At 31.8% G+C, this 23795-nt stretch overlaps 1 protein-coding gene across 1 annotated transcript; it reads left to right on the top strand.

The window, feature by feature from the left end:
* The first annotated feature begins 4048 nt into the window (after positions 1-4048).
* LOC124352781 (signal recognition particle subunit SRP72) lies at positions 4049-23756 on the top strand. Its single transcript, XM_046802451.1, has 12 exons — positions 4049-4362; positions 9276-9393; positions 11371-11508; positions 13598-13715; positions 14371-14552; positions 15744-16014; positions 16223-16426; positions 19977-20138; positions 21125-21283; positions 21631-21785; positions 22365-22577; positions 23574-23756. The coding sequence occupies exons 1-12, from the start codon at positions 4260-4262 to the stop codon at positions 23701-23703; spliced, it is 1953 nt and encodes a 650-aa protein (XP_046658407.1). The 5' UTR covers positions 4049-4259; the 3' UTR covers positions 23704-23756.
* The last annotated feature ends 39 nt before the right edge of the window (positions 23757-23795 follow it).

Genomic DNA, 23795 nt, shown 5'->3' with positions numbered 1-23795 from the left:
ATCATGTTTGGCACGTGTAAGAGAATTTATAGTTCTAATTAATTATATACATAACGTCACAGCTGAATCTGCCTTGTCATCCCGATCAAGAAAACACAAATCTCGGATCTCACAGGTCTCGGAAACTTACTTTGGTCAAAAAGCGTATATTTCCAGTCCTTGTCACATATTTCAGGTCTAAGATATTTCCAGTGCCATAATAGAGTTTGCCTTGTTGTTCTGGCGAAGAAAAAATATGTATACTTACATAGGACCGAGATGCCTACTACGGTTGAAAAGTGCCTACTTAAGACCGTTTAAATTCACTTACCTACTATGTCACAGGTTAGCTTGCCATATTGCCTTGATTAAAATACTATATATTATACGTTCGATTATATAGTTCTTGGAAATCTACTTTGGTCAAAATCTTTAGACATAGTTGAGTTTGCTAGGACTGAAAAGCCTATTACGACCTAGGAGGAAGTCCTACCTACTTCTTATGTACTTCCGGTATAAGGGGGAAATCCTTATTAAGGCTATGCAACATTCCAAAATAATCGTTATTAAAGTTTTGCGTTACACTTGTTTTTTGAACTTTAGCCAGGGAAAGAATGAATCGTTAAGGTATGTTCGTATTCATTTCTCTGTTTTCCGTAAGCCATTGTTAAAATGTTATATCATAATGTCAAGGAAGCCCACCAGTTTAAAGTAACTTATGTGAAAACATTCATAACTTTGTTCATTAAGGTTAGTTTTGTAACAGTATTTAATGTATTAGATGATTTTAATTCGTCACTGGCGCAATCTGGAGTAAAATTTATATATTAATGTTTTATTTACTATCTGCATTACACTACCGATCAAGCACTGTTTACTTATTATTGATAAAATTCAAAATTGAATGTAAACAGATGTTTCAGAAAGTTTGTCGAACTATAGCTGTCATCTGCTGTCAACATACGTTTCGTTTTTTTATAACATTCGAATGAAACAAACTAATTTTTCAACTTGAATTCGACTTTATTTGGTGAAATGAATGTGTTATGGATGGTAAAAAGCACTCTAAATGTTAATTCAGACCAAAAGCTATACCTGTACAAAATTTCAGCACAATTCATATAGCAGTTTCAGCGCGATTCGAGAACAAACCTCCAAACATCCAAATATCCAAACATTTAAACTTTCGCATACCATATAATATTACTGGGATGACAGACAAAACAAACTGTTTAATCAACAATAAAAAAAAACTGCTCTATTTACCTTAAGGATTAAATTATTCACAACATATATAAAAAATTAAATAGAAGTGACTGTAGGTTAACTGTTGTATATTAAGAACATCACACAACAAGCACAGTCGTATATCAATATTTAGACAATAATGCTTTTATAGATGACAACATTGTGAACATAAAATATACTATGCTTAGGTAGGTCTGAAACATATTACATGTATAATTCACAAAACGCCCTATGAATCAAGACTTTGTTAAAATACAGAAACTAAGTAAACACTACTTTACTTTTAGTCCTCTGGCAAACCCCATCTCCAAATTTAAATTATCACATGAATCCTCTTAACCCTGAATTTGTTAATGTACAGAATAGACTGATACAGTAACTTTTAGACGTTTTCTAGTGAGTACATAAACTAAGCAAGAATTTGTCCAAAGTTTCTTGTATACCAGGAAGTGGTCTTGACTTTGTCAGTACCACAAAGGGTTTAAAGATAAAGGTGTTATGGACCCTGGAAATAACTGGAACACTTAACCATAAACGGTAATCTGGCGATCTGGATCGACACGGTATTATTTCATCTACAAGATATTCCAAGGCCAGGTAAGGTTACCGGGCGTTTAAAAGAATAGGTGTTTCTTTCCTTTAGGAAGTTGAATCTATTATGAAACCAGGCGGATTGGTTTATCAAAAGTTGTGTTTACCGGATAGTTAACTTAACAGAGGGTATAATCCTGAGGAATAATTATATTAAAGGTAAAATTGCCAAAAGTCGACCACATCATTTTTTTATATGAACTAGTTGGGAAAGAACCTTTGCTGATTAATATGCTTCACCTATAGCTACGTATGTCATATCTATGAATTTTGACCATAGGTTTAAATTCATAAATTAATAATGCATCTTCAATTTCACTGTCTCATGTGAAACCTATCTTTCTCCCTATTAAGCTGCAAGATATATTTCGTATTTTATGTTTCTACATCTTTCTCTTCTTCTGAAGAGGGCATGTTATATGTTAGCAATTATAATATTTTTCGAAGTAACCTTGAGATATTTTTAGAGTATCATTCTACGGGACTTTTGTGTAGTTTTGAGTCAACGGAGTTGTTCCATTGTGCAATTGATCCACGCTATACGCAATAGTGAATGTTTTTTTTATGGCAATCTAGTGTTTCAAAGCAAAAAATTAGGAGTAATTTTCTAAGGGCAGACATATTGAACATTTATCTCTAACATTACAAAATAACAATTGTAATAGTTGTAATCTCCATGTTTCATTTCATTGACACCATAAACACATATTTTGATATGCAATTATTACATTAAATATAAAACAATTAATTAACCTTGTGTCAATACTCATTTAAATGTTATTTTAATTTAAAGAATACCATAGTTTCAGTCGTAAATAAAATATTTGCTAAGTAAACAAATATTTCACAATAAACTATTTATTTTTTGACGCACAGGTCTATCCCTCTGTAGGAAAAGTTCTGGGCCATTCACAAATATCTGTAAGGAACAATTCTATACTTCAACAGTAAACTCTATTGTCTAAAATATAAGCCTTAAATGTTTGCCGGGAAACATTGAAAAATAAACAATTAGATTATTAATTTGTGGGGATATCCAAAAAACAATCCCAACAAAATAAAAATTGCACAACACAGATACTTGACGAACTGTGTACTAAAACCATAATTACATTTGCCTTCCATACAATTTACAAAATCTACTTAAGTAAGGGATATTAATTCATCATTTATCCGAAATGTCAACAAAATCGTAAATAGCAGTACCTTATATTTGACAGCAGCACAAAATTCCAGATCACAACTATTATATTTACGATTAAATTTACTAATAGACAAATCTGCTTGTATTGCGGGCCACTCAGCCCTCAGATTTCGTTTGTTTTTTCAGTGTCCATTATTGAAAATTACAAAGCATTTGTAAACCTGATACAGTACAGTTTTGTTATTTCTGTAAGCTATATTAAAGGTATCTTGTTTCTTTGCCTACACCCACTTGATTAGTATAAACTTTTATGAAACTGATTAATGTTTTCCTTCACAAAAACAGATTCTTTGATGGCGCTTTCTCATCTCTATAAAACGGAACTTTGTTTAATTTTATTGTAATGTATAAATAACATCCAGTATACACTAAATGGTTTGAATTTGTTCCTGTTACTATCTATAGTGATAGCAAGTTAAACAATACTATTTTTATCGGTATTTGCAGTATACTAATTTATTATACTACTCAAAATGCTTTCAATTTACTAGTTCCTTTGGAACTGTGGGGGATATACACATGAAACTTATAAGGACTATTGACAAATATTATAAGACAAAATAGCCAAATGGGTGTAACAGTTCTTATTGACGAAACATATTTTATTTTCTTTACATGGATAAAGTATTTACTAGAAATAGTAATTTAGACTGATGGAAGTTGTATTTGTTTTATTTCAAAGTAACTATATTTTACGGTTTGTTACCCCTTCAAACAATTTAATACAGTTAATTGTGTTATCCCTATGTAATATATGCAAACGTTATAAAAAACCGATTTCTGATTTTTAATAGGGCTATTAGGTTACTGTATGTATTACAGATTAGCTCTAAAAGATTACTAAATAATATAATTCGATAAGAGGATGTAATATAGCTCTTGAAATTAAGGTCGATTGTTAACTGCTGTAGATTATATGGACTAAAATTGATTTGTGAAGAATTTTAGTTTAATTTTTATTTGTCTTTGCATTTTACTTTGGTAACGTAAAAAAATCGTGATTACACGTACAATCGACGTGTTACGTGTACTGCCGTTGTTATGATGAATGAAAACCTCTGCCATATGATTGATTAAAAACATTTACAACATTGAATATAACAGTATTCAATTATAACAGTTGACTAGACGTGAAAGAAGTTTAATTCATTTAGTTAAGTGGATTTTAAGCTTTTTTGTGGTTGAAAGTGCGATTCAATTGTAATTTTGCTACATATGAAGTGTTAAGATTTTAAATATGACAGCTCAGACTGCTACTAATATAGGGGTTTTGTATGCGGAGTTAAATAAATATTGTCAAAATAATGACTATGAAAGAGCAGTGAAGTCAGCTAATAAAGGTAACCTGCAGATTTATGGAATCTGTCATGATAAACTATTTCTATTTTTATTGTAGCCTTAGTTGGAAGGCTTATAACCTATATATAGTATTTGCGTAGCATAGTTAAGGAACACCTAATTTTTGAGCTAGAATTTAATCAGAACTCCCTAAAAGTTGTACTATTGTAGAAAGGTAACATTTAGAGTGAGAAATATGCGTAGCTGTAAGATAAAAGGCGGGGCGGCAAATCACGAATTTGATGTTATCAACGTATTCTGCTCACCCTCCTGAACAAAAAATATATATAGTACTAGGGGGTGCAAATGACAAATAACATGATTTTAAGGGTATATTCATAAGTGGTTAAGTTTCTAATGTTTTAATGTTCAGTTTGTGTGCTGTGTTTGGATAATCTGTTTACTTGAATATTATCTGCGGCCGGGACTGATAGCAGCCTAATAGCATATCTGTTATCTGAGTTCTCCGGGGCATGAGTCAGTTCTTCACAAGATATCGTGTTCAGTAGGTCGGATTGAGTGAGTACGTTTACAATGATGAATCAACCATCCACTAGTCCAACCAACCCTAGTGAATTGTGTGTGTCGGAGTGTTTCGTAGGGCATGTAAAGAGTTTACGTTTTAACTGAAACGAAATTATCTCTTTTTTAATTGAACATGGAATTTTTAAAAATTAGTGTATTTTGTTCGTCGTGCGGTCGAGTGGTGTTTTTAAACCGGGAGACTGTCGTTTCGTTGTGATAGAAAAATTAGGAAAAGTAGTAAAAAAAAAGTTTTAAATGTTGCAATTAAAAAATCGGCTTGGGCAGGTTCATTTTTTGAAAGATCATGATTAGATTTAGAGACCTATTTTGGTTTGGTGACCAGGTTGCTTCACCTAAAGCTTCCGAGACAACGTTACATTTCCTTGGAATTTGGCGTATCTGCAAATTGTGTGGTGGACTGGTATTCTTTCTGCCGCAAAGTGTACTTTCATCACATTTCAACGACGTCGAAGAAAATTGGCGGACCTTTGACAGTTGTTAAAATTGATGAGGCTAAATTTGGAAAGAGAAAGTACAATCGCGGCAGAAGAATTCAGGGACAGTGGGTTTTTGGGGAATAGAAAGGTAGAGCAGAGAGTCCTTCCTTGTTCCTGTAGAACAACGCGATAGGGACACTCTGCTCGACATAATTAAACAATGGGTTCTGCCAGGTACCACAATTGTTAGTGACTGTTGGAGGGCCTACAATTGTCTCAGTGACGAGGGATTTAGGCACCTAACAGTAAATTATTCAATCAACTTTGTCGACCCTAACACCGGCGCCCATACGAACACGATTGAGAGACACTGGAGGGAAGTCAGGGCCAACATCCCTCGGTATGGTGTCCGGACTGACCATTTTGTTGGGTACTTGGCAGAATTCCTTTTCAAGTCAAAATACCCCCTCCCACATACCAGGCTCCACCACTTTTTTGTTGCTGCTGCTCAGCTATATCCGCCAACACACTAATGGTAAGTGTTCTCTGTTAATATCCATCCATATATTTATATTTGAGTTTTTCATGATTTATTTTTTTAAGTTTTTTAACTGTGTACATAATTGCCTTTGCATTACATTTCAATTTATATTTTTGATCAGCCCCTCTAGAATTTTATATTTTACTGATAGGTACTATCTCGAGGGATGTTTTTCTTTTATTGACATCAGCTGAAGGTGCTGCCGAAGCCCGCGCTGATGGCCGGAGGCACTCGTCTCATTTCGATAACAAGTAATTAATTTGTTGCTCGAAATTAAGAAAAACATTGTTAGTTTTAATCAAAATTCTGCTCATTTCAGTATTATTTTTCATTTACGTTTGCAAGATGGCGACGCATCCGATGACGTCATCACGAGGTTGAATCATGGTCACAAAAGGTCACGTGACGCTTGACGTGGATGTACAACATGGAAATATTACTCCGCCCGTGAATAATTGTTACATTTTTTATGTTCTACAACTTCGTTATTTCTCATTTTCACCCCATCAAACCTTATATTTATTTTGTTCTATAGGACAATTCCAATAAGTTAATAACGCAAAACTCGTATTTTCCGCTCCGGCCGTTAATATGATAATTACCGAAGTATGAAATAATGTAAGCCAAATTATAGCAAATAATAAGAAATTTGTGGTTGGCTTAGGCAAACAAGTTGGGGCTGTAGTTCTATTAGAGGCTGGCCAAACAATAATAAATAAATATTGATAAAAACAAAACAATTATGGATTGTGTAGCCAATATCTGTATTACGATAGTTGGGTATATGTGGAACACTTTGTACTTGTGAGAAAATTATTATCTTTTTACCTATTTCCATGTAAAATTGCTTGCTTAATATGAGTATAACATTTTGACTGCAGTGTAATAGGCGGCCATCACGACAGTCAAATTAACTATTGATTGTAAATATCTAAATTATTGTATATAAAATCAATTAAGCTGTATTTCTAATTAATAATTGCCAGCTGTTTTTATTTTACAGAATAACAGTCTTGTTATATACAGTCTTAAAAACCAGATAACATAATTAGATTTGACATTATTGTTCCAAATTAAATCAATTAAAGTAAATTCATATGCATGGTATATGAGTAGACTGCTGATATTAAACGGTCACTGCCACTATTGGATCATGATTATCGAATGATATCCAATTATCAATATTCATGACCAACCATTCAAAAATAGTGAAAACAAAATGTCGGACCAAATAACATAATATATATTTCAAACAGAGTATGATAAGCGGACCCGGTTTTTATATCGCTTATTACAGTCATTGTTAATTTATATATCGAATAACAAAACTATCAAGGTATCTAAAATAATAAATTTTAGTCACATGTTTCAAGTTAAGGGGAGACTTTAATAAGTGGCATACACTCATTATTCAGTTGATTTTTTGGACAATTCGATATATTATCCTACTTCGATAAGTACAATTTGTACACAATAACTTTTAATAAAATACAGAAACAAGAAGAATGTCATACATTATAATTTAAAAAACTCAAGTTTAATACTAACGTTTCAAAATAACAAAACCAACTATGGCCTAGACCTAGATATCAAAGAAACGTTATAATATTAATAACTTGCCCAGCTATATATCAATGTGTAACCGCTTTTGTGAAAAGGAGGAAAGAATCATCCCCATCAGGAGCCAAACCCACATGTTGAAGCCACTGAACAAATTTCATCACTTGTGACAAATATTTTGCACATTTTCCTCATTCATCGCCATTTTCAAAGTCTCAAAATATTAGTTACTTCTTGCTGTTTATTGCTTACATTAAAATTACTATAACTAATAAGTTGAAATCATATGCTAAGTTAAATAAATCGTAATATTGAATTAATCCTTTGGATAAAAACATCGAACCATTCGATAAAAACAATCAAGTAACGAGTGTAGGCCGCTTATTAAAGTCTACCCCAAGTTAATAAAAATAGTTTAAGTATTATGTAATTTCATATTTAAATAATATAGGAACCACAACCATTAATTAAATGATAAAATTAAGTCCGGTGATAGGAACAATTAAATTTGAATAGTAAAGAAAATGTAACAACAAAGTTAAAGTAATTATAGTTTTTTTATGTCTTAATGCCTCACGATCGCAGTGCATTGCAGGCTAGGGGGTGCGGTCAACTATTTACACATTTGGTTGTTTGTTCTTGAAGCTTTGCTTTACTATTAAAACTTCCTCGGTATGGGAAGATGTGTAGAGTCTGAGTTGGGAGTCTGTGTGTGTCATTCACTTGCTCATGTTTCTTTTCTAACTGGCATCTTGATCGTGCTAACATTACAGTAATTAATTTGCTGAGTAGTATTTTTATCGTGATATAAATTAGTTTCAAAATGTAGTAGTTTGCCCTTTATAAAATCTGCTTTAAATCGCATAAGATATTGTCATAACTTTGTAGTAATTTGTTTTGCCCATAGGAACTTTCAGGAAATTATAATTCAGAAACAACCAAAAGTAATTCAGAAGTAAGATTTAGTAAAATAATCACTATACACTGTGGCCAAAACGTATATAGAAGTACTGCTCTATTACGTTGCGAAGAACAGAAGTAGTATAATAAGAACTGTGTGAAACAGATTTTATTTAATTAATTAATTTTAAATAAATTTTGAGAAGGAACTTTTGATTTTTGTTACTTTTATACATTACAGTTCAAATTGATATGATTATTTTTTTTATTTTGAGTTTTATTTAGTTTAATAATATGCTTTGTTATAAACAAGTGAATTTTTTAATTTTAAATAATGAGCAAGTAATAGGTTGTATAAATCCTGAAATATTATTTTGTATCTGAGCTTTGGGTATAATGAAACTATGACTGTCATAATAACTTTTAAATGTAAATAGAACCTTTTAAACCATTATGACACGAAATCCTGAAAAACCTTGTGCTAAAACTACCGTGTCAAAGGATTAAGATTGTAAATACTGATGTAATATATGAAAGTGTAGACTATATATTATATTCTTAAAGAACATTAAATTGTGTACTAAATGGTTATTTTTGTCAAGTGATGTTTTTGTTCATGTATTTTGGAGAGGGGTATAAAGTTTTAAAAGGAAAAAATTTGCAACTCATGCATGTGAGATTGCGCTGAAGTTGTAAGTTCAATTTCAGTCCATGCTTGCGGTGAAGGAGTAAGGATCATGAGTCTTGGGAAATGAGTTAAAAGCATGCATACAGTGTACTTTTGAATATTATGTAATTGTTGAATCAAGTGGGGTTTTGAAATTCTCAACAAATACCAAAAATAAATAGCTTTAATTTTTAGGATATTTTACTTATAACAATATTTAATTTAACTACAGATGTTAGTGCTCTTTTGAACAAAGTTTTAAAATTATACTTATTATGTTTTTAGTTCTGCACCACTATCCAGATGAGGCTAAAGCGTTCCATTGTAAAGTTGTGTCTTTAATCCAACAGGATAAATTTCAAGAAGCTTTACAAGCCATAAATAAACAGCCTAAACTTGCTGCGTAAGTACTAAACTGTCACTTAAGATAGCTGAAATCTTATGTGTTAGGCATTTGTAAATTTCGCTATAGATATTACTGGTATGACATAGTATACTTCAATCTTAGTCATATCAATCGGTTTTTGAAGACTCTACTTGTAATGTTGCTATGGAATAACTTTTAAATAATAGTTTAAATTACATCTAGCCCAGCATTCTCAGCACACATAGTAAATGCATGGAAAATTTATAAAACTATATTCAAAGTCAATTTTTTTGTTTAAATTGAAAAATATTCAATACTAATGATCTTGAAATTAATGAGAATATCTAGAGCAGAATCAATATTTGTCACAATCATTTACTGGAATTTGCAAATAATACATCTGTTAAAGTATCAGGATTCTTAGATGTTAATAATGTGTTTTTGAACTCCCAACATTGTCAAGTTACATATTTAATAAAATATATATTAATATATCAACAAACATGTTAAACATTTCTTAGACAGTGTTTTACTCACTCAAGTATCCTATAGGATCTTCAAATCAAATCAAATCAAATCAGATTTTTATTGCCGGAACATTCTATAATGCATGGCAAAAGTCAACTTTTTACTTGCTAGAATTTTGTCATACACCCCACAATAGATCTCATTCAGACATACAATTTACAAATTTACATACATCCATTCATTCGCCAATGATTCCCACTTCCAGCGACGGATTCAGTCAGTCTTTTTAATTGGTGGTCTCCCAATCAAATGCTAAAAACTCGTCTACATTATAAAATGCTTGTGACACTAAAAAGCGTTTCAAACGAGTCTTTAACACCTTGGGCGTTGGAGCGTTTTTTATTGAATTTGGTAATTTGTTGACGAAATGAACACCTGCCTGTGAAGGCAAGCGTTCATAAACCACCGTTCTATGCCTACCAGTTCGGTAGTTATCTCTGCCTCTAGTCTCATACGCATGTATGTCCCGGCCATTCGTCATGGTACATTTAGACATACAAAACAGAGTTGTTTCCAAGATGTAGAGACTGGGCAGCGTCAACAGTTGTAAATTTTTGAAGGCTTCCTTGCACGACTCTCTAAATTTCAACAGAGCGATAATGCGGATCGCTTGTTTTTGCAGCTTGAACACTCTCATAAATTGATTGTTTGCACAAGCTCCCCACAACACCAACCCGTAAGTGAGATGGGGGTAAATCAAGCCATTCATCTTATTTTGGAGGATGCGTCTGGTATCAATCAATTCTTAATTGTTGAAAACATAATACATGTATTGGTAAATGTCACTATAATCCTGATATTAAAGATACAACAATATTAAGTCAATATTTATGACATACTGCAGTAAGTATTCAAAAAAAATTGAACTGAGTCAATTATTTCTTAGTAAATAGATTGTTTTAACTAACCTACAAGAAGCTATACTAAATATTTTATAATGTACCAAAGATAAATCAATATAATAGATCTAACATTAATTAGAATTGGATGACATAAAAATTACTATAAAATATTATATGAATACCATTTAAAAAAGTAATGTACCAAGCCATATAATTACAATTTATGCATTAGAATACTGTGTTTTATGAATCAAATGTCTTAGATATGTCAACAATTCTATGGATGTAGGTTTAAAAAAAAATATAATTAACATTCTTCTTCTGATAAGCATATTATAGAAGTAAGTTGTAGGTTGAAATCAATAATTTTCAAGTTTACCTATTATGTCGATGACAAGTTCAAGAGTCAAGTAAAAGTCATCACTATTTTAGATGTTAATATTTACTATACTACTGGCTGTTAACAGAAGCAGATAATGGTGAAGGGGTTTTAGGGACTTAAAACTCACCCTGTGAACAGCAATATTCTAAATTATCTGGGCTAAGGTGTAAGAGAAATAGGCTGAAGTTACAACTAAAAAGAGTGATATAAAATGTATAAAATTCAATAATGTATTTATGCTATTTATCCTTTTTATTGTAGTGATCTGTTCTTGGAGAAAGCCTATTGCCAGTATCGACTGAATCAAATTCAAGAAGCCTTTAAAACAGTAAATTCAGCTCCAAATCTGTCTTTTCAATTGAAGGAATTGAAAGCACAGATACTGTACAGGCTAGAAAGGTAAGAAATGCATTATCTTTATGATAAAAATTTGCATGTTGCATAATTACAGTTCATTTTTTCCAAGTACATAAACTGATTTAAATGATACTGCATAAAAATATATTGATTGTATTTATTAAAAGAAATGTAATTAAATTCTCTTCATTATTTGACTTCTTTATTGAATATTTATAGTGTCAGTAGACACAGTAGTGGGAACCATACAAGTCTTTTTTAACTGAGTGTTTTAGGTACAATGTGAATAGTGTAACAACACAGTGTTATGGTTTACTTTATCTAGAAATAATTATGAAATCTGATAATATACAATTATGATTTTTTAAATACATTTAATTTAATTACATGTTAATGAAACCAGAGTCAGGATTATGTTTAAGTAATTGTGTCTAAACCTTATGAGTTGAAATAATTTTTATTTATACATGCCTGTTTCCATTTTTAATTCTAGATAAGGTAGACTATCATGCTTGATGAGTCAATTAATCAAAGTTATGATAAATATTAGAAATTGAGAATTAAAATCATATTAAACATGAAAGGATAATAGGATTTCAGACATCTACCATCATACCATTATATGTTACAAAATGTACAGCAAGTGTTTTATATATATGTACAAAACACACACACACACACACACACACACACACACACACACACACACACACACACACATATATATATGTGTGTATGTGTGTGTGTGTGTGTGTGTGTGTAATTTTGTAACATATACTTATGGCAAATGTCTGAAATCCTATTATTCTTTCCAACCTTCCACCGTTAATAACAAACTTTAAACAAAAAATATTAAACATGTTGGTGTTTAATACCTGTATGATTGCCCCAATGACTTGCACTTGCAATGCGCTGTGATTGTGTTTACAGAATACCCTTTACAATCACCCTATACCAATACCCTTAAACCTCATTATTCCTTACAGTCAATTCTTCATAAATATTTATTTTGTGTGCAATTTGTTGTGTTTTTTTAATTGTTATTTTAATCATTGATGTTCTGATGATGGATTTTGGAAACCCAAAATATAAAAATTTCATTGATTTTGTGTGATAAACACTAAAAGAATGTTTAAATATTTAGACATTGGTAGAAATAATTTGAGTTTTTTACAATATTTTAAATAGAAGAATCTTTTACATGTTATGTTCTTACATATTTAACATATACAGAACCTTTAGGTTTTAGGAATAGTCTTAATTTAAAAATTATGAAAACGTTTTACTTTGTCAATAAATAATAGACAGAACATTCTAAGAAAATTATTAGTTTCAATCGATTGTCATAATTTCAGTCCTATTATCTACTGTAGAATAAATTTAATCATAAAAGTGGCAATGCTAAACTTCCACATTGACACACCGATCTTTGCAATTTTGTAAGCTATTTTTCAAAAATTCACATAAAATGAAAATTTGTACGGTACTTACTTCATTGTGTTGTACATTGACGTCTTTACAATTAGTGGCAGTTTCATATTATGACAAACTATTATGGTTTTGTTTAATATTGGTTTGATTTACTGTGTGTAAAACCAAAAAGTTACTTATTATCATAATACATATGTAAAACATCTGTGTCAACATCAGCTCTCAGTGAAAGAGATTTTACCACAGATTCAATATATACAAAAGATGCTTAAAATAGTTCCCTTTAGGGAACACTAGAAACTAATTGGAAAACTATATAAAATATTTTTAAATTTGCAAAATAGTGAAACAATTGTTATAATATCCAGTAATATTTATTGTTTTGAAGGTAAATAATTGTTGTATAAGAATATAATAGTATTTTACATCAGACAGACAACTTCTAATCTATAAACTAGATATGGGACATGTTATATTGTATTATTTATCAGTTTTTACCTGCTGAACAATGTGGTAAAGATTGATAAAATGGTTGTAAGACACCCTGTATTTGGCTACGAATAACTTAATGAAAAATGTGAGTAGTGAAATGGCCCATTAATTTTTTATGGATTTTTAGCTTTATTCAATTTTGTTACTTATTCTTGCAATTTTAATTTCAACTTGTAGAACAATAAATAAGCCAGTTTTTGTCCAATAGCTATGAAGAATGTTTTGATGTCTATCGAGACATAATAAAGAACACCAACGATGATTATGAAGAGGAACGTGAAACTAATCTCTCAGCAGTCATTGCGAACATGGTTCTTGATGGCTCAGTAAGTTTTTGTTTGATAATTTTCAAATATTGGTCATAACCAATAAGTCTTAGAGCTTATTTTAGTTGTTCAATATAACATTTTATTACACTTCATTTCATATATGAATAATGAGCCAACATTGCCAACTACAGTGTTGGAAGGGGTGCTGTTTTGTTCTTTAACAACAAATATAGATTTTTTTGTAGGAAATCTGATCTAGTGATTTTCTTGAAAGTCTGAAAGTATTTAGGTTGTTAACTGTTTTCTTATAAACATTCATTAGTTATTGCATTTAATAAAGGAGCTCTTCATTTTACTTTACTTGTCTCATTTGATTCTGCACAATTATCAACCACACAATAACTAATTTAGATAAGAACAATCCAAATGCTTTATGACCATAAATAACTAATTGCTACACTGATTGGAATGGCAAAATAACACACTAGTATCTCCAAAACAGTGTTTTCCAGTAACAAATGTACAGTACTGACCAGTTCATAAGGATTCTCCCTTCATCCTGATTGTCAATATTCACAATTTATGATGAGCCCTACAATACAGTTTGTTTTTATATGTTTAATGCTTTAGCTCCAAATTAGAATGATACATCCGTAGTGAAAAACTTATAAACAGTTATTTTAAAATTTATTGTGTGTTTTTAATATTTCAGAACAAGTCAACACCAGAGTTACGAGAACACACGTACGAGCTGGCATACAACTCTGCATGTAAACTAATTGCTCAGGGTAAATACTCCGAGGCTGAAAAAAAACTCAAAGTTGCTGAAAAACTCTGCCGTGAAGCCCTTCAGGAGGAAGAGGAAGATGTTGAAGAAGGGTTGGGCATCATAAGGTTAGTGTTGAATCAGATAAAAAAACTTGTATTATATGTGATTACTTTTGTAACATCTTATCTTGTAAAAATGACATATCATAGTATAGATTAAAATATTTCACTTTCTGTTCAAGTATATACTTTCTGGTAAAGCAAGAAATATTTTTTCTGCCTTTAACCTTTTGGAGTTCATAGGCAAACTCAATCCGACATCACTATCTCAGCCGTTCCGGTTCCAATTGGACTCAATTCGACATCTGGGGCAACATGAATATCTGACAAAAAAAGTCATTCGGATTCATATTTGTTTGATGTAACGTCTCAGTAGATCTTGTGAAAAGGTAATAATAACCAGTCACAAGTTATCTTCCTGTGTGGTTTCACTTTGGGCGTTATTATAATGCGTAGTTGCAAACCTGCACAGTGTTTATTTTCAGCTGACCAACGACTTTGTTTTGAAGTTGTTTGTTTATGAATAGATGCAAGTTTATTATGATTATTTAGTGGTCAACAAATAAACATGGAGGCAGCAGTGTTACAAATGTTTTGCACGATGAAGACAGTGAGGATGCACTGTTTAATTTTTATAGTGACAATGATGATATTGATCCTTAGTTTGATATTTCAGCTATAAGTTTACACTGGAACGCTCATGAGAGAAATCCTCCTTATGTAAACTTAGCAGTAGTGTTTCAACACTGGAAACCAGAAGAACTTAAAAGATAAAAAGCAAAATCAAATAAATAAAAAGGCTGGTTACATTTTCCCAACAGAATGAAAACTGTTGGTCCCATTGTCATGTTCTGTTGCAAATTCTCATCTCTTTGTCCGAAGGTTTTGTTTCAACATCCCCCCTGTACTTGATGAAAGTAACTTCTTCATTCTTCTTCTGGTTTGGTTTTTCTCCAAAGCCCCAAGCACATTAGGGGTGCAAATTTTCCTGTTGACTGGAGTACTTTTCACTGAAACTTAGCTAATGACAATGCCAATACTTCCGTTTTTCCTCCTCCTTATTCTCAGACCACACCAGTCAATGATGGTTTCTCATCTGTGACAAGATAGCAGATATGAAAGATATATATCTTCGGGAGAATTTTGATCACTGGATTCATTTTTGTCTTGATTACATTGTTAAATTAAGAACGTCAAACCAATAATTTATATATTTTTGTTACAAATCTCAAGTTTTGATGAATTATATTGTTATAGAGCTCAACAAGCGTATTGCATGCAGCTGCAAGGTCGTGAGAAGGATGCACAAACCGTCTACAATGCAATCCTTAAACGCAAGCCAGACGACATCGGCCTGGTTGCTATTGCGAGTAACAACAGCATTACTCTGAACCGAGACCAGAATGTGTTCGATTCTAAGAAGAAGATTCGCGGTGCCATCGCAGAAGGGCTGCAGAACAAGTTGACTTCAAAACAGCGCAAGGCTATCCGTATCAACCAGTGCCTCTTGTCTGTTTATACAAATCAGGTAGAGTTGTTACTTTAATGTTTTTTAATTGTGAACATGAGTGTATTAAGGCAGATTTCCATATAAACTTTTAACTGCACATGTGAATTTATTTTTTTACTAGAACTGTTGAGAAAGCTGATGTAGGTTTAATAATGTTCATTTTTGGATTCTGATGTGTTTGAGATATTTCTTTAAAAAAAAGCCTTTGCTCTCCCAACAATTGCAGACAGACCAGACAACTCAACTATGTGCCAAACTGGTCAAGGACTACCCGGACACACAGAACTTGACGGTGCTGCTACAAGCTGTCCTAGCCGCTAGAGAAGGGAGGGCCAAGGAGGCAGCCACAACTCTTACTCAGTTTGCTGCCAAGAATCCCTCTTTCAAAATGGAAATGAATCTTGCTGCAGTACAGCTACTGCTCACTGAGGTATTATACTGTCGGGTATTCTCACACTAAATATTAGGAATAATTATTCAAATTTGTCATTTTCTCTTACATTATACAGATTGCTATTGACACTGATAAGAGATTTATGGATTTATATCTGTAGAATTACATATAAGATGAAATTTTTAAATGAAATGAAATTATAATCAACCATTCTAAATGTTTTATGAACATATGTGTTGCATCATATGTTACATGCAATTCACTTCAATCTCATGCTGAATTTATTTATTGGTAGCACTAAGCTCGTACTGCTGTATTCTAAATTTATTAAATTTGTTGATGTACAATGTAAGATTTGTATGTTAAAAATCAATTAAACCTTTGTTTCTGTGGATGTGTTTACTAGGAGAGAAGCATACAACCACAAAGTTAGTGCAGAGGAATGTGGACAATGAATCTCAATCAATGATATTGGCCTATCCACTTGTATTTGTACTTATTTCAGCAGCTTTACCATTTTACAGAAAATTATAACAAAGAAATTAATTAAATTCAATGAAAGAAATAATTAAACAAGAATATATGACAATGGAGCATGCATGGGTGTTCCTCTGTTTTTATGTCTTCATTAAAGTGAAGAGAAAAACTCAATTCTAACCTCCTTGAAAGCAGAGATCTTAATGTTGAAAAGTCGACTTCTGTAGAGATTATGCAGCTGACTCTCTGTATACTGGGCATCGCGCTGCTGCAGTCTCACATCATGCTGATTATGATTATAATTGTATTGCTGCTATCAATAAAAAAAAATCAAAATTAAATCTTATTACAAGAGTACTTTACATATGTGCCAATGAAAACAAATCTGGATTTACAATATAAAATGGCATTAACCCTCTTAGTACCAGACAGTTTTTAAGGATCTTACGAAAAATGCCAGCTGTTTTTTAAAAGAATGTGCAAAGAATGCCTGGCCAATTTTGCTGTTTTGAACAGCTTTTTTTTATAAAATTCTTAACTTTCGTATTTATTGTAAGACATTAACCATTGATGTCTTCTTTTTGTTTAACCCTGGAACTGGCGGTCATATTTCTCTCAGTGGCAGAGTTTTTTAGTACTTCATACATTGCCTCATATTTATTTTATTATTACATGTTTACTATAAAGTACCTATAACTTATTATATATTTCTTTATTCAGCATTGTTCAAGAAACATTTTTCACATAATATAATTGAAACAAAAAAATACCCTTACTCTACCTCTTCGGGAAAAAAAATGTTTTTTAGAAAAAAGAAAAGTTAGTTCAAAGTTTTTGATTTGTAAAATTGTTGTTGTTAGTGATACGCAAAATCCAAAATATACAAAAGGAAGAGCATTTCATTCTGAGTAAAAATAAAACAACACATAGTTTATAAGGTATTTATTTTTACATGTGGTAAACGATACAAAAATCATACACTGACATCCGAAAGTGCTACTTACCAACAAAAGTAAGAACTTCAAAGCTCACTTGAATTTGTACAATCTTGTAACTATTAGTTTATATTAATTTTCTATTTTTTAATTTTTTATTATATATTTTTTAAATTATGTTCTGATTGAATGTCTAAATCGGAATCCTCATCGTTGCTTATTTCATGTACAACTAGTTCTCGAATGTCACTTGAACGATCGCGAAAATTACGATCCATTATGTAAACACGCACAAAAAACTTACTATTGTTGTGTAATATACACAATCATCATTACAACGACCTCAAACAAACAATAAGCCAGAAAAAACACCATGCAGGTGACGAAATAACAATAGCCGAATGAACCAGTTGACTCATCGCTGCGCGCGCAACTAGCGCGGTATGCGGGAGAATGTAAACAAACAGTTTAGAGATTACAAAACGTATGAACGTGTAACGAAACGATAAAATTATTTATTAGTGTATTATTTACATAAATTGAACCTTCCTCTTTCGATTGGTATCAATGTACAACTAGTTCTCGAATGTCACTTGAACGATCGCGGAAATTACGATCCATTACGTAAACACGCACAAAAAACTTACTATTATTGTGTAATAAACACAACCATCATTACAAAGAACTCAAACAAACAATAAAAGAGACAGGACACCATGCAGCTGACGAAATAACAATAGCCGAATGAACCAGTTGACTCATCGCTGCGCGCGCAACTAGCGTGGTACGCGGGAGAACGTAAACAAACAGTCAGAGATTATAAGACGTATGGACGTGTAATGAAACGATAAATGATTTATTAGTGTATTATTTACATAAATTGAACCTTCCTCTTTCGATTGGTATCAATACCGATACTCTTTGATCGTGTTTTAAGTACGTAATATTGAGAAATAAAAGACGTATTAAAACGCCCGATATCGGGCGCTGCCATCTAGGATGCGACTAAAATGCCCGATATCGGGCGTTTGCCAGTTCCAGGGTTAACAATTTACTTGTTAAAAAAAAAAAATTGGCATTGTTTACCAACTTATAATTCTTTTTATATGTATAAAAAAAACTAAAAGCAAAAATTGTTTGAGGTTATTTAAGTGCTTTCTAGGAAGCATACATAAAAAAACTAGGATATTATGCCTGCTCTATATTAAATTTTAAGTGCACACTCAAAAATTAAAAGACTTCTATGAAAAACGTAGAAGATATAACAATTTTCTCAAAACCATGCAAAATTGGTATAAATATCACATTCAACAGTATATTGGTATTTGACATGCAGAAATGTTTATTTACACTTGGTATGTTTATAAAATATTGATGTGCTATGTTGTATAACTTTCTGTACAATCGCTATAAAAATATCACATTCAACAGTATATTGGTATTTGACATGCAGAAATGTTTATTTACACTTGGTATGTTTATAAAATATTGATGTGCTATGTTGTATAACTTTCTGTACAATCGCTATAAAAATATCACATTCAACAGTATATTGGTATTTGACATGCAGAAATGTTTATTTACACTTGGTATGTTTATAAAATATTGATGTGCTATGTTGTATAACTTTCTGTACAATCGCTATAAAAAAAAAAGCATTTTTCATTTAGTAAATGAATTTTAATATGAAAAATCTCTATTTTAGAACTGGATTGCACATCTCTTATGAAATGTGAGTGTCAGTGACATAGATCAAGAGCTGTAATAAATTCACTTTATTACTAAATACAAATTAGTGTTGTGAACAACAAACTGATGACACAATTTTACTTTGTTTACAAATTAATGCAAGTAGTATTTTGTAAGAGACTCACATCAGCCATTTTGTTGCCAGTTTAAGCAACTCAAAGAAAGCTATGTGTTAAATGTGCTGATATAAAAGAAATAAAGGACTTTTTGCAAACATTATTGTACCATAAATAAAACATTTATAAAAATTCATGGTTTTGGGTGTGCTTTAATACACGCCTTTAAGTGTTAAATCTCAGTATTATGTGCTAATCAGCAAAATTCGTTGCCACTTCAAGAATAAAAATTTTAATCATATATCTGGACTCTAAGATAAGTTAAAGGAAACAATTCGTTTCTGAATTTAGAGCTTAGTAACTTTTTAGGGAGATTTGGACTCTGCATGTAATATCTTGGAGAAACTGGGCGATGCTTCCTTCAAGCCTGGAATTGTGAGTGCGCTGGTGACCCTGTACATGGCTCAGGGCAGGAGAGATGCAGCATCTAAACTCTTGCAGGAGACCGTGGATTGGCACCGGAAGAATAAGGTGATCAAAGTTAGATTAATAATTTCTGTGTAATGGAAAGACATTGGATCAAAGTATACTTCACAGCATCCTCATATCGTAATTCTTGGGATCACTGATCACTTTTATTTATTGTGAAATTTCATCACTAACATTATATCCTATTCATGAATGTAAAACAACTAGAGATGGTACTCTGGAACCAAGTTTAAACTTTTAAATTGTACTGCATCATAAGTAGGTTTTTTTGCCTATTATGAATATATCACATTGGAGAAGTATAATATACTTCACATGTTAAATTTTACTTTTGTGATGTATGTGAAGAAGATAGCCTTGCCATCGAAAGACCTCAAAAATGAGAGTTATTAATATTGGTCCATGTGATTTTTCAATGTATTTTATGAAATAAGTTTTAATGTTATACCATTTAAGTAAGTAATCATGTTTCTTATACAACTGGTAAACAATTAAAATTTCTTATGGAAATATAAATTAGTTTATTTCAAGAAGAGCAGGTCCAGAGAGCTTGTAACATAACTAAATCATTGCTAGAAAATTCTTCTTGAATTTTATCTGAGATTTAATGACATTCTACTTTTATATAACCAACAAGATCATGTATGCATTAAGTCTAATAACTCGTTAAAAGTTTAACAGGAATATAATAAACATTTATTATTGTTAGTGTAAAAAGTATCTAAACACAACATTTAAGAACTGGTACCTGTTTTCTTCTGTTGGGGGCAAAAATTATAATATAAAATAATGAAAAAACGTTATAATAATAATAATAATAATCAAGTAACATGGTTCCAGACAATACATAGCAAGTAAAATGGCACTAAACACGATATAGTGAGTAACATGGCACTAAACACGATATAGTAAGTAACATATTATGGAATTTGTGTCAAACCCCTCTGCTAAGTTAAAGAAAAATAGCAACTAGCCACTACTACACAGTAGAATATTGTATAGCTGAGGTATTGGTATATCTGTTACAGGAGAGTGCTGGGGATCTAAGTGCACTCTGGCGTCAGGCTGCTGATTTTCACCTGCGTGGTGGTGAACCTTCTGTCGCTGCTAAAAGTCTAGAGGAGCTGCTAAGAGTAAACCCAACAGACACCAAGACTCTGGCACAACTCATCATAGCCTACGCTCAGGTAACAGAAATTATCTCGTTTTTATTAAGCATGTTTGGATCAGTTGAAAGTTAACAAATTTTCAGTTTAAACTGTAAATGAGATTGATAATAATCGATATTTTGAACAACTGAAAGCTATTAGTACTTGTATTATTGCACGTCATTCTAATTAATTGTATTTTCAATTTAGATAGATAAGAGATTATATAATGAATGAGGCAGAGATGGAGAGAGACTACATCTACTGCTTTTTGTCTTAAGGTCGGGTTGGATGAGGGCTTGGTTCAGCAATTTGGAATAAAACCCCCTTCAACATGTTGATTCTCTCTCTTTTATGTTACATTAATATACATTTTTTCTTTTTAGTTTGACCCATCAAGAGCACAAGCGCTTAGCAAGAAACTTCCTGCAGTTGGTGATTTGACACCCTCCAGTGACGTTGATGCCCTGGAGACATCCAACTGGATGATGGGAACAAAGGTCATCAAGAAGGCTGCCAGCAAGGTTGAGCCTTCCCCAGGGTATGTTTGTGTTGGCCCATTATTGTTTTTGTGTAACCAAGTTGTTTATTTCATTTAACTTGTTTGACAAATCCTAAGTTAGTTATCAAGTTGTTAGAATGTATAAGTTTAAAATTTACATTCTCTATAAAATTATGACAGAGATGGTTTACATTTTTCCTGAATTAGTAACTTAGTTTTATTGAATTATATTGTGAAACTAAAGATTCTTTGCAATTATTTACTAAACGTATGTAACATTGAAATTTTAAATGTACTGAATGAGTACACTATAAAAAGCAAGAATAAAATTCCATTTATTTTTGGAAGGGGGAGTATTCTGTTGATAAACCCATCATTGTTTTTTTTATGTTCTAAAGTTAGTGTGAGACTATATTGGGTAATTTTAGTAATTAAAAACTACATTCTTTACTTGTGTGAATTGTTTTGATGTATAACCAGATAGGCAAGCCAAATAAAAAAACAAACAAACAATTTTTACGAAATTAATCAATTAAAGAAATAAAAAGTACCAGTTATCTAGTTTGTAAATATTACTACAACAATCACATTAATGAATACAAAATTAATTACTTGCAGCATGCCCAGTGGAAGTGAGTTGCTCCAGAAGAAGAAAAAGCGGAGGAAGCGCAAGGGAAAACTGCCCAAGAACTACGATTCTACTTGTGATCCTGACCCTGAGAGATGGCTACCGAGACACGAACGATCAACATTCCGCAAGAAGAAGGACCGACGTAACAAAGACATCGGAAAAGGGACTCAGGGGGCTGCAACTGGAGCCAGTGATCAGTAGTAAGTGATCAGTTGATCATTCTAGCTACCATTATAAAATAAATAAAATTTACTTTATTATTATGTAAATGTACTGAAAATGTTGTTTTTCAGATTAACTTTTGTGAAATTAACTATAACTTTATCATAATATAACAAGTTATTTTAAGCAATGTGTAAGCAAGCTCTATTTCATGTTTAAAATAAAAAGTGATTGGAAAAATATAAAATTTACAATGTAATAAATTACACCATACAAATATGAGAACATAAACAATAAATTGTACATGGATTTCTTGTGTGAGCACGCGGGCTGGCTTTCAGCATATTAATTCTACCTAAAAGTTGAAGACAAGACAGCCAAACTAAGATAATAGTTTCAGCAATAAAATAAATAACACCTAACAAATTATTTTGAATGTGTTAATTTATTTACGCTTTTCCAATTGCAGATCTTCGGGTGCACACGATCTTTTACAACTGTCGTTACCGGGCTTACGTAAAACGCGTCATGTGTCCAATGGGATACACGTTGCTATGTATTTCCGTATATGGTAAATATGATCCCATGCATAAAGAAATAGCTCAGACTATCGCATACCCTGTTGGGCGCATGATTGCTCTGTTTTTTAGGTACCTCTTGGTGTACACAGAGAAACAAAAAAACATATTTAAATCATTTTTATGTGCAAAATTTTATGAGAAGCCTATATTCTTTTCTCGTTATACTTTACGTTTGATGTACAAAAACTATTATGAATTTTTGCCATTATTATTGAAAAATTCGATGGCATTTAAAAAAAAAATGTGGAAATTAACCATTATCATGAAAGTGTTAGTTTTTTATTCAGTGACAGTATAAAGATGCAAAGCAGGCCAAGGCATTTCCTAACACTTCACAACAACTCTGCTCCAGAGAGACAGAGAGTGTTAACATCTGCAACATGTCTTATATTCGCTGGTGCCTCCGTATTGTTTGTCCCAGGTCTTATTAATGTATTATTTTTTTCTTTTCAGTGACATTACAAAGATGCCAAGTCAGGCCAAGGCATCTCCTAACACTCAGAACAGCCCTGCTCCAGAGGGGCCGAGAGGTCAACAGCGGAAAATACAGCATAAGAAGAAAAAGAAAGGAGGAAAGTTCTAAAAGCATTTAAATAAACAATGGATTTGTTTATAAACAATTATTTAAAAACAGAAGTGGATTTTGTTATTACCTGTAACCCATTTACCATATAG

The sequence above is a fragment of the Homalodisca vitripennis genome, chromosome 1 (assembly GCF_021130785.1).
Source record: "Homalodisca vitripennis isolate AUS2020 chromosome 1, UT_GWSS_2.1, whole genome shotgun sequence".
Classification (NCBI taxonomy): domain Eukaryota; kingdom Metazoa; phylum Arthropoda; class Insecta; order Hemiptera; family Cicadellidae; genus Homalodisca; species Homalodisca vitripennis.
Note: the sequence above shows the minus strand (reverse complement) of the source record. Positions and strands in the feature narration are given on the sequence as shown.

What these genes read in the sequence shown, in the direction of transcription:
- LOC124352781 (XM_046802451.1), top strand. Translation starts at nt 4,260, where the DNA reads ATGACAGCTCAGACTGCTACTAATATAGGGGTTTTGTATGCGGAGTTA. An exon ending in TACAGCTACTGCTCACTGAG is followed by an intron (nt 16,427 to 19,976) that starts GTATTATACTGT and finishes GTAACTTTTTAG; the next exon opens with GGAGATTTGGACTCTGCATG. An exon ending in TCATCATAGCCTACGCTCAG is followed by an intron (nt 21,284 to 21,630) that starts GTAACAGAAATT and finishes TTTTCTTTTTAG; the next exon opens with TTTGACCCATCAAGAGCACA.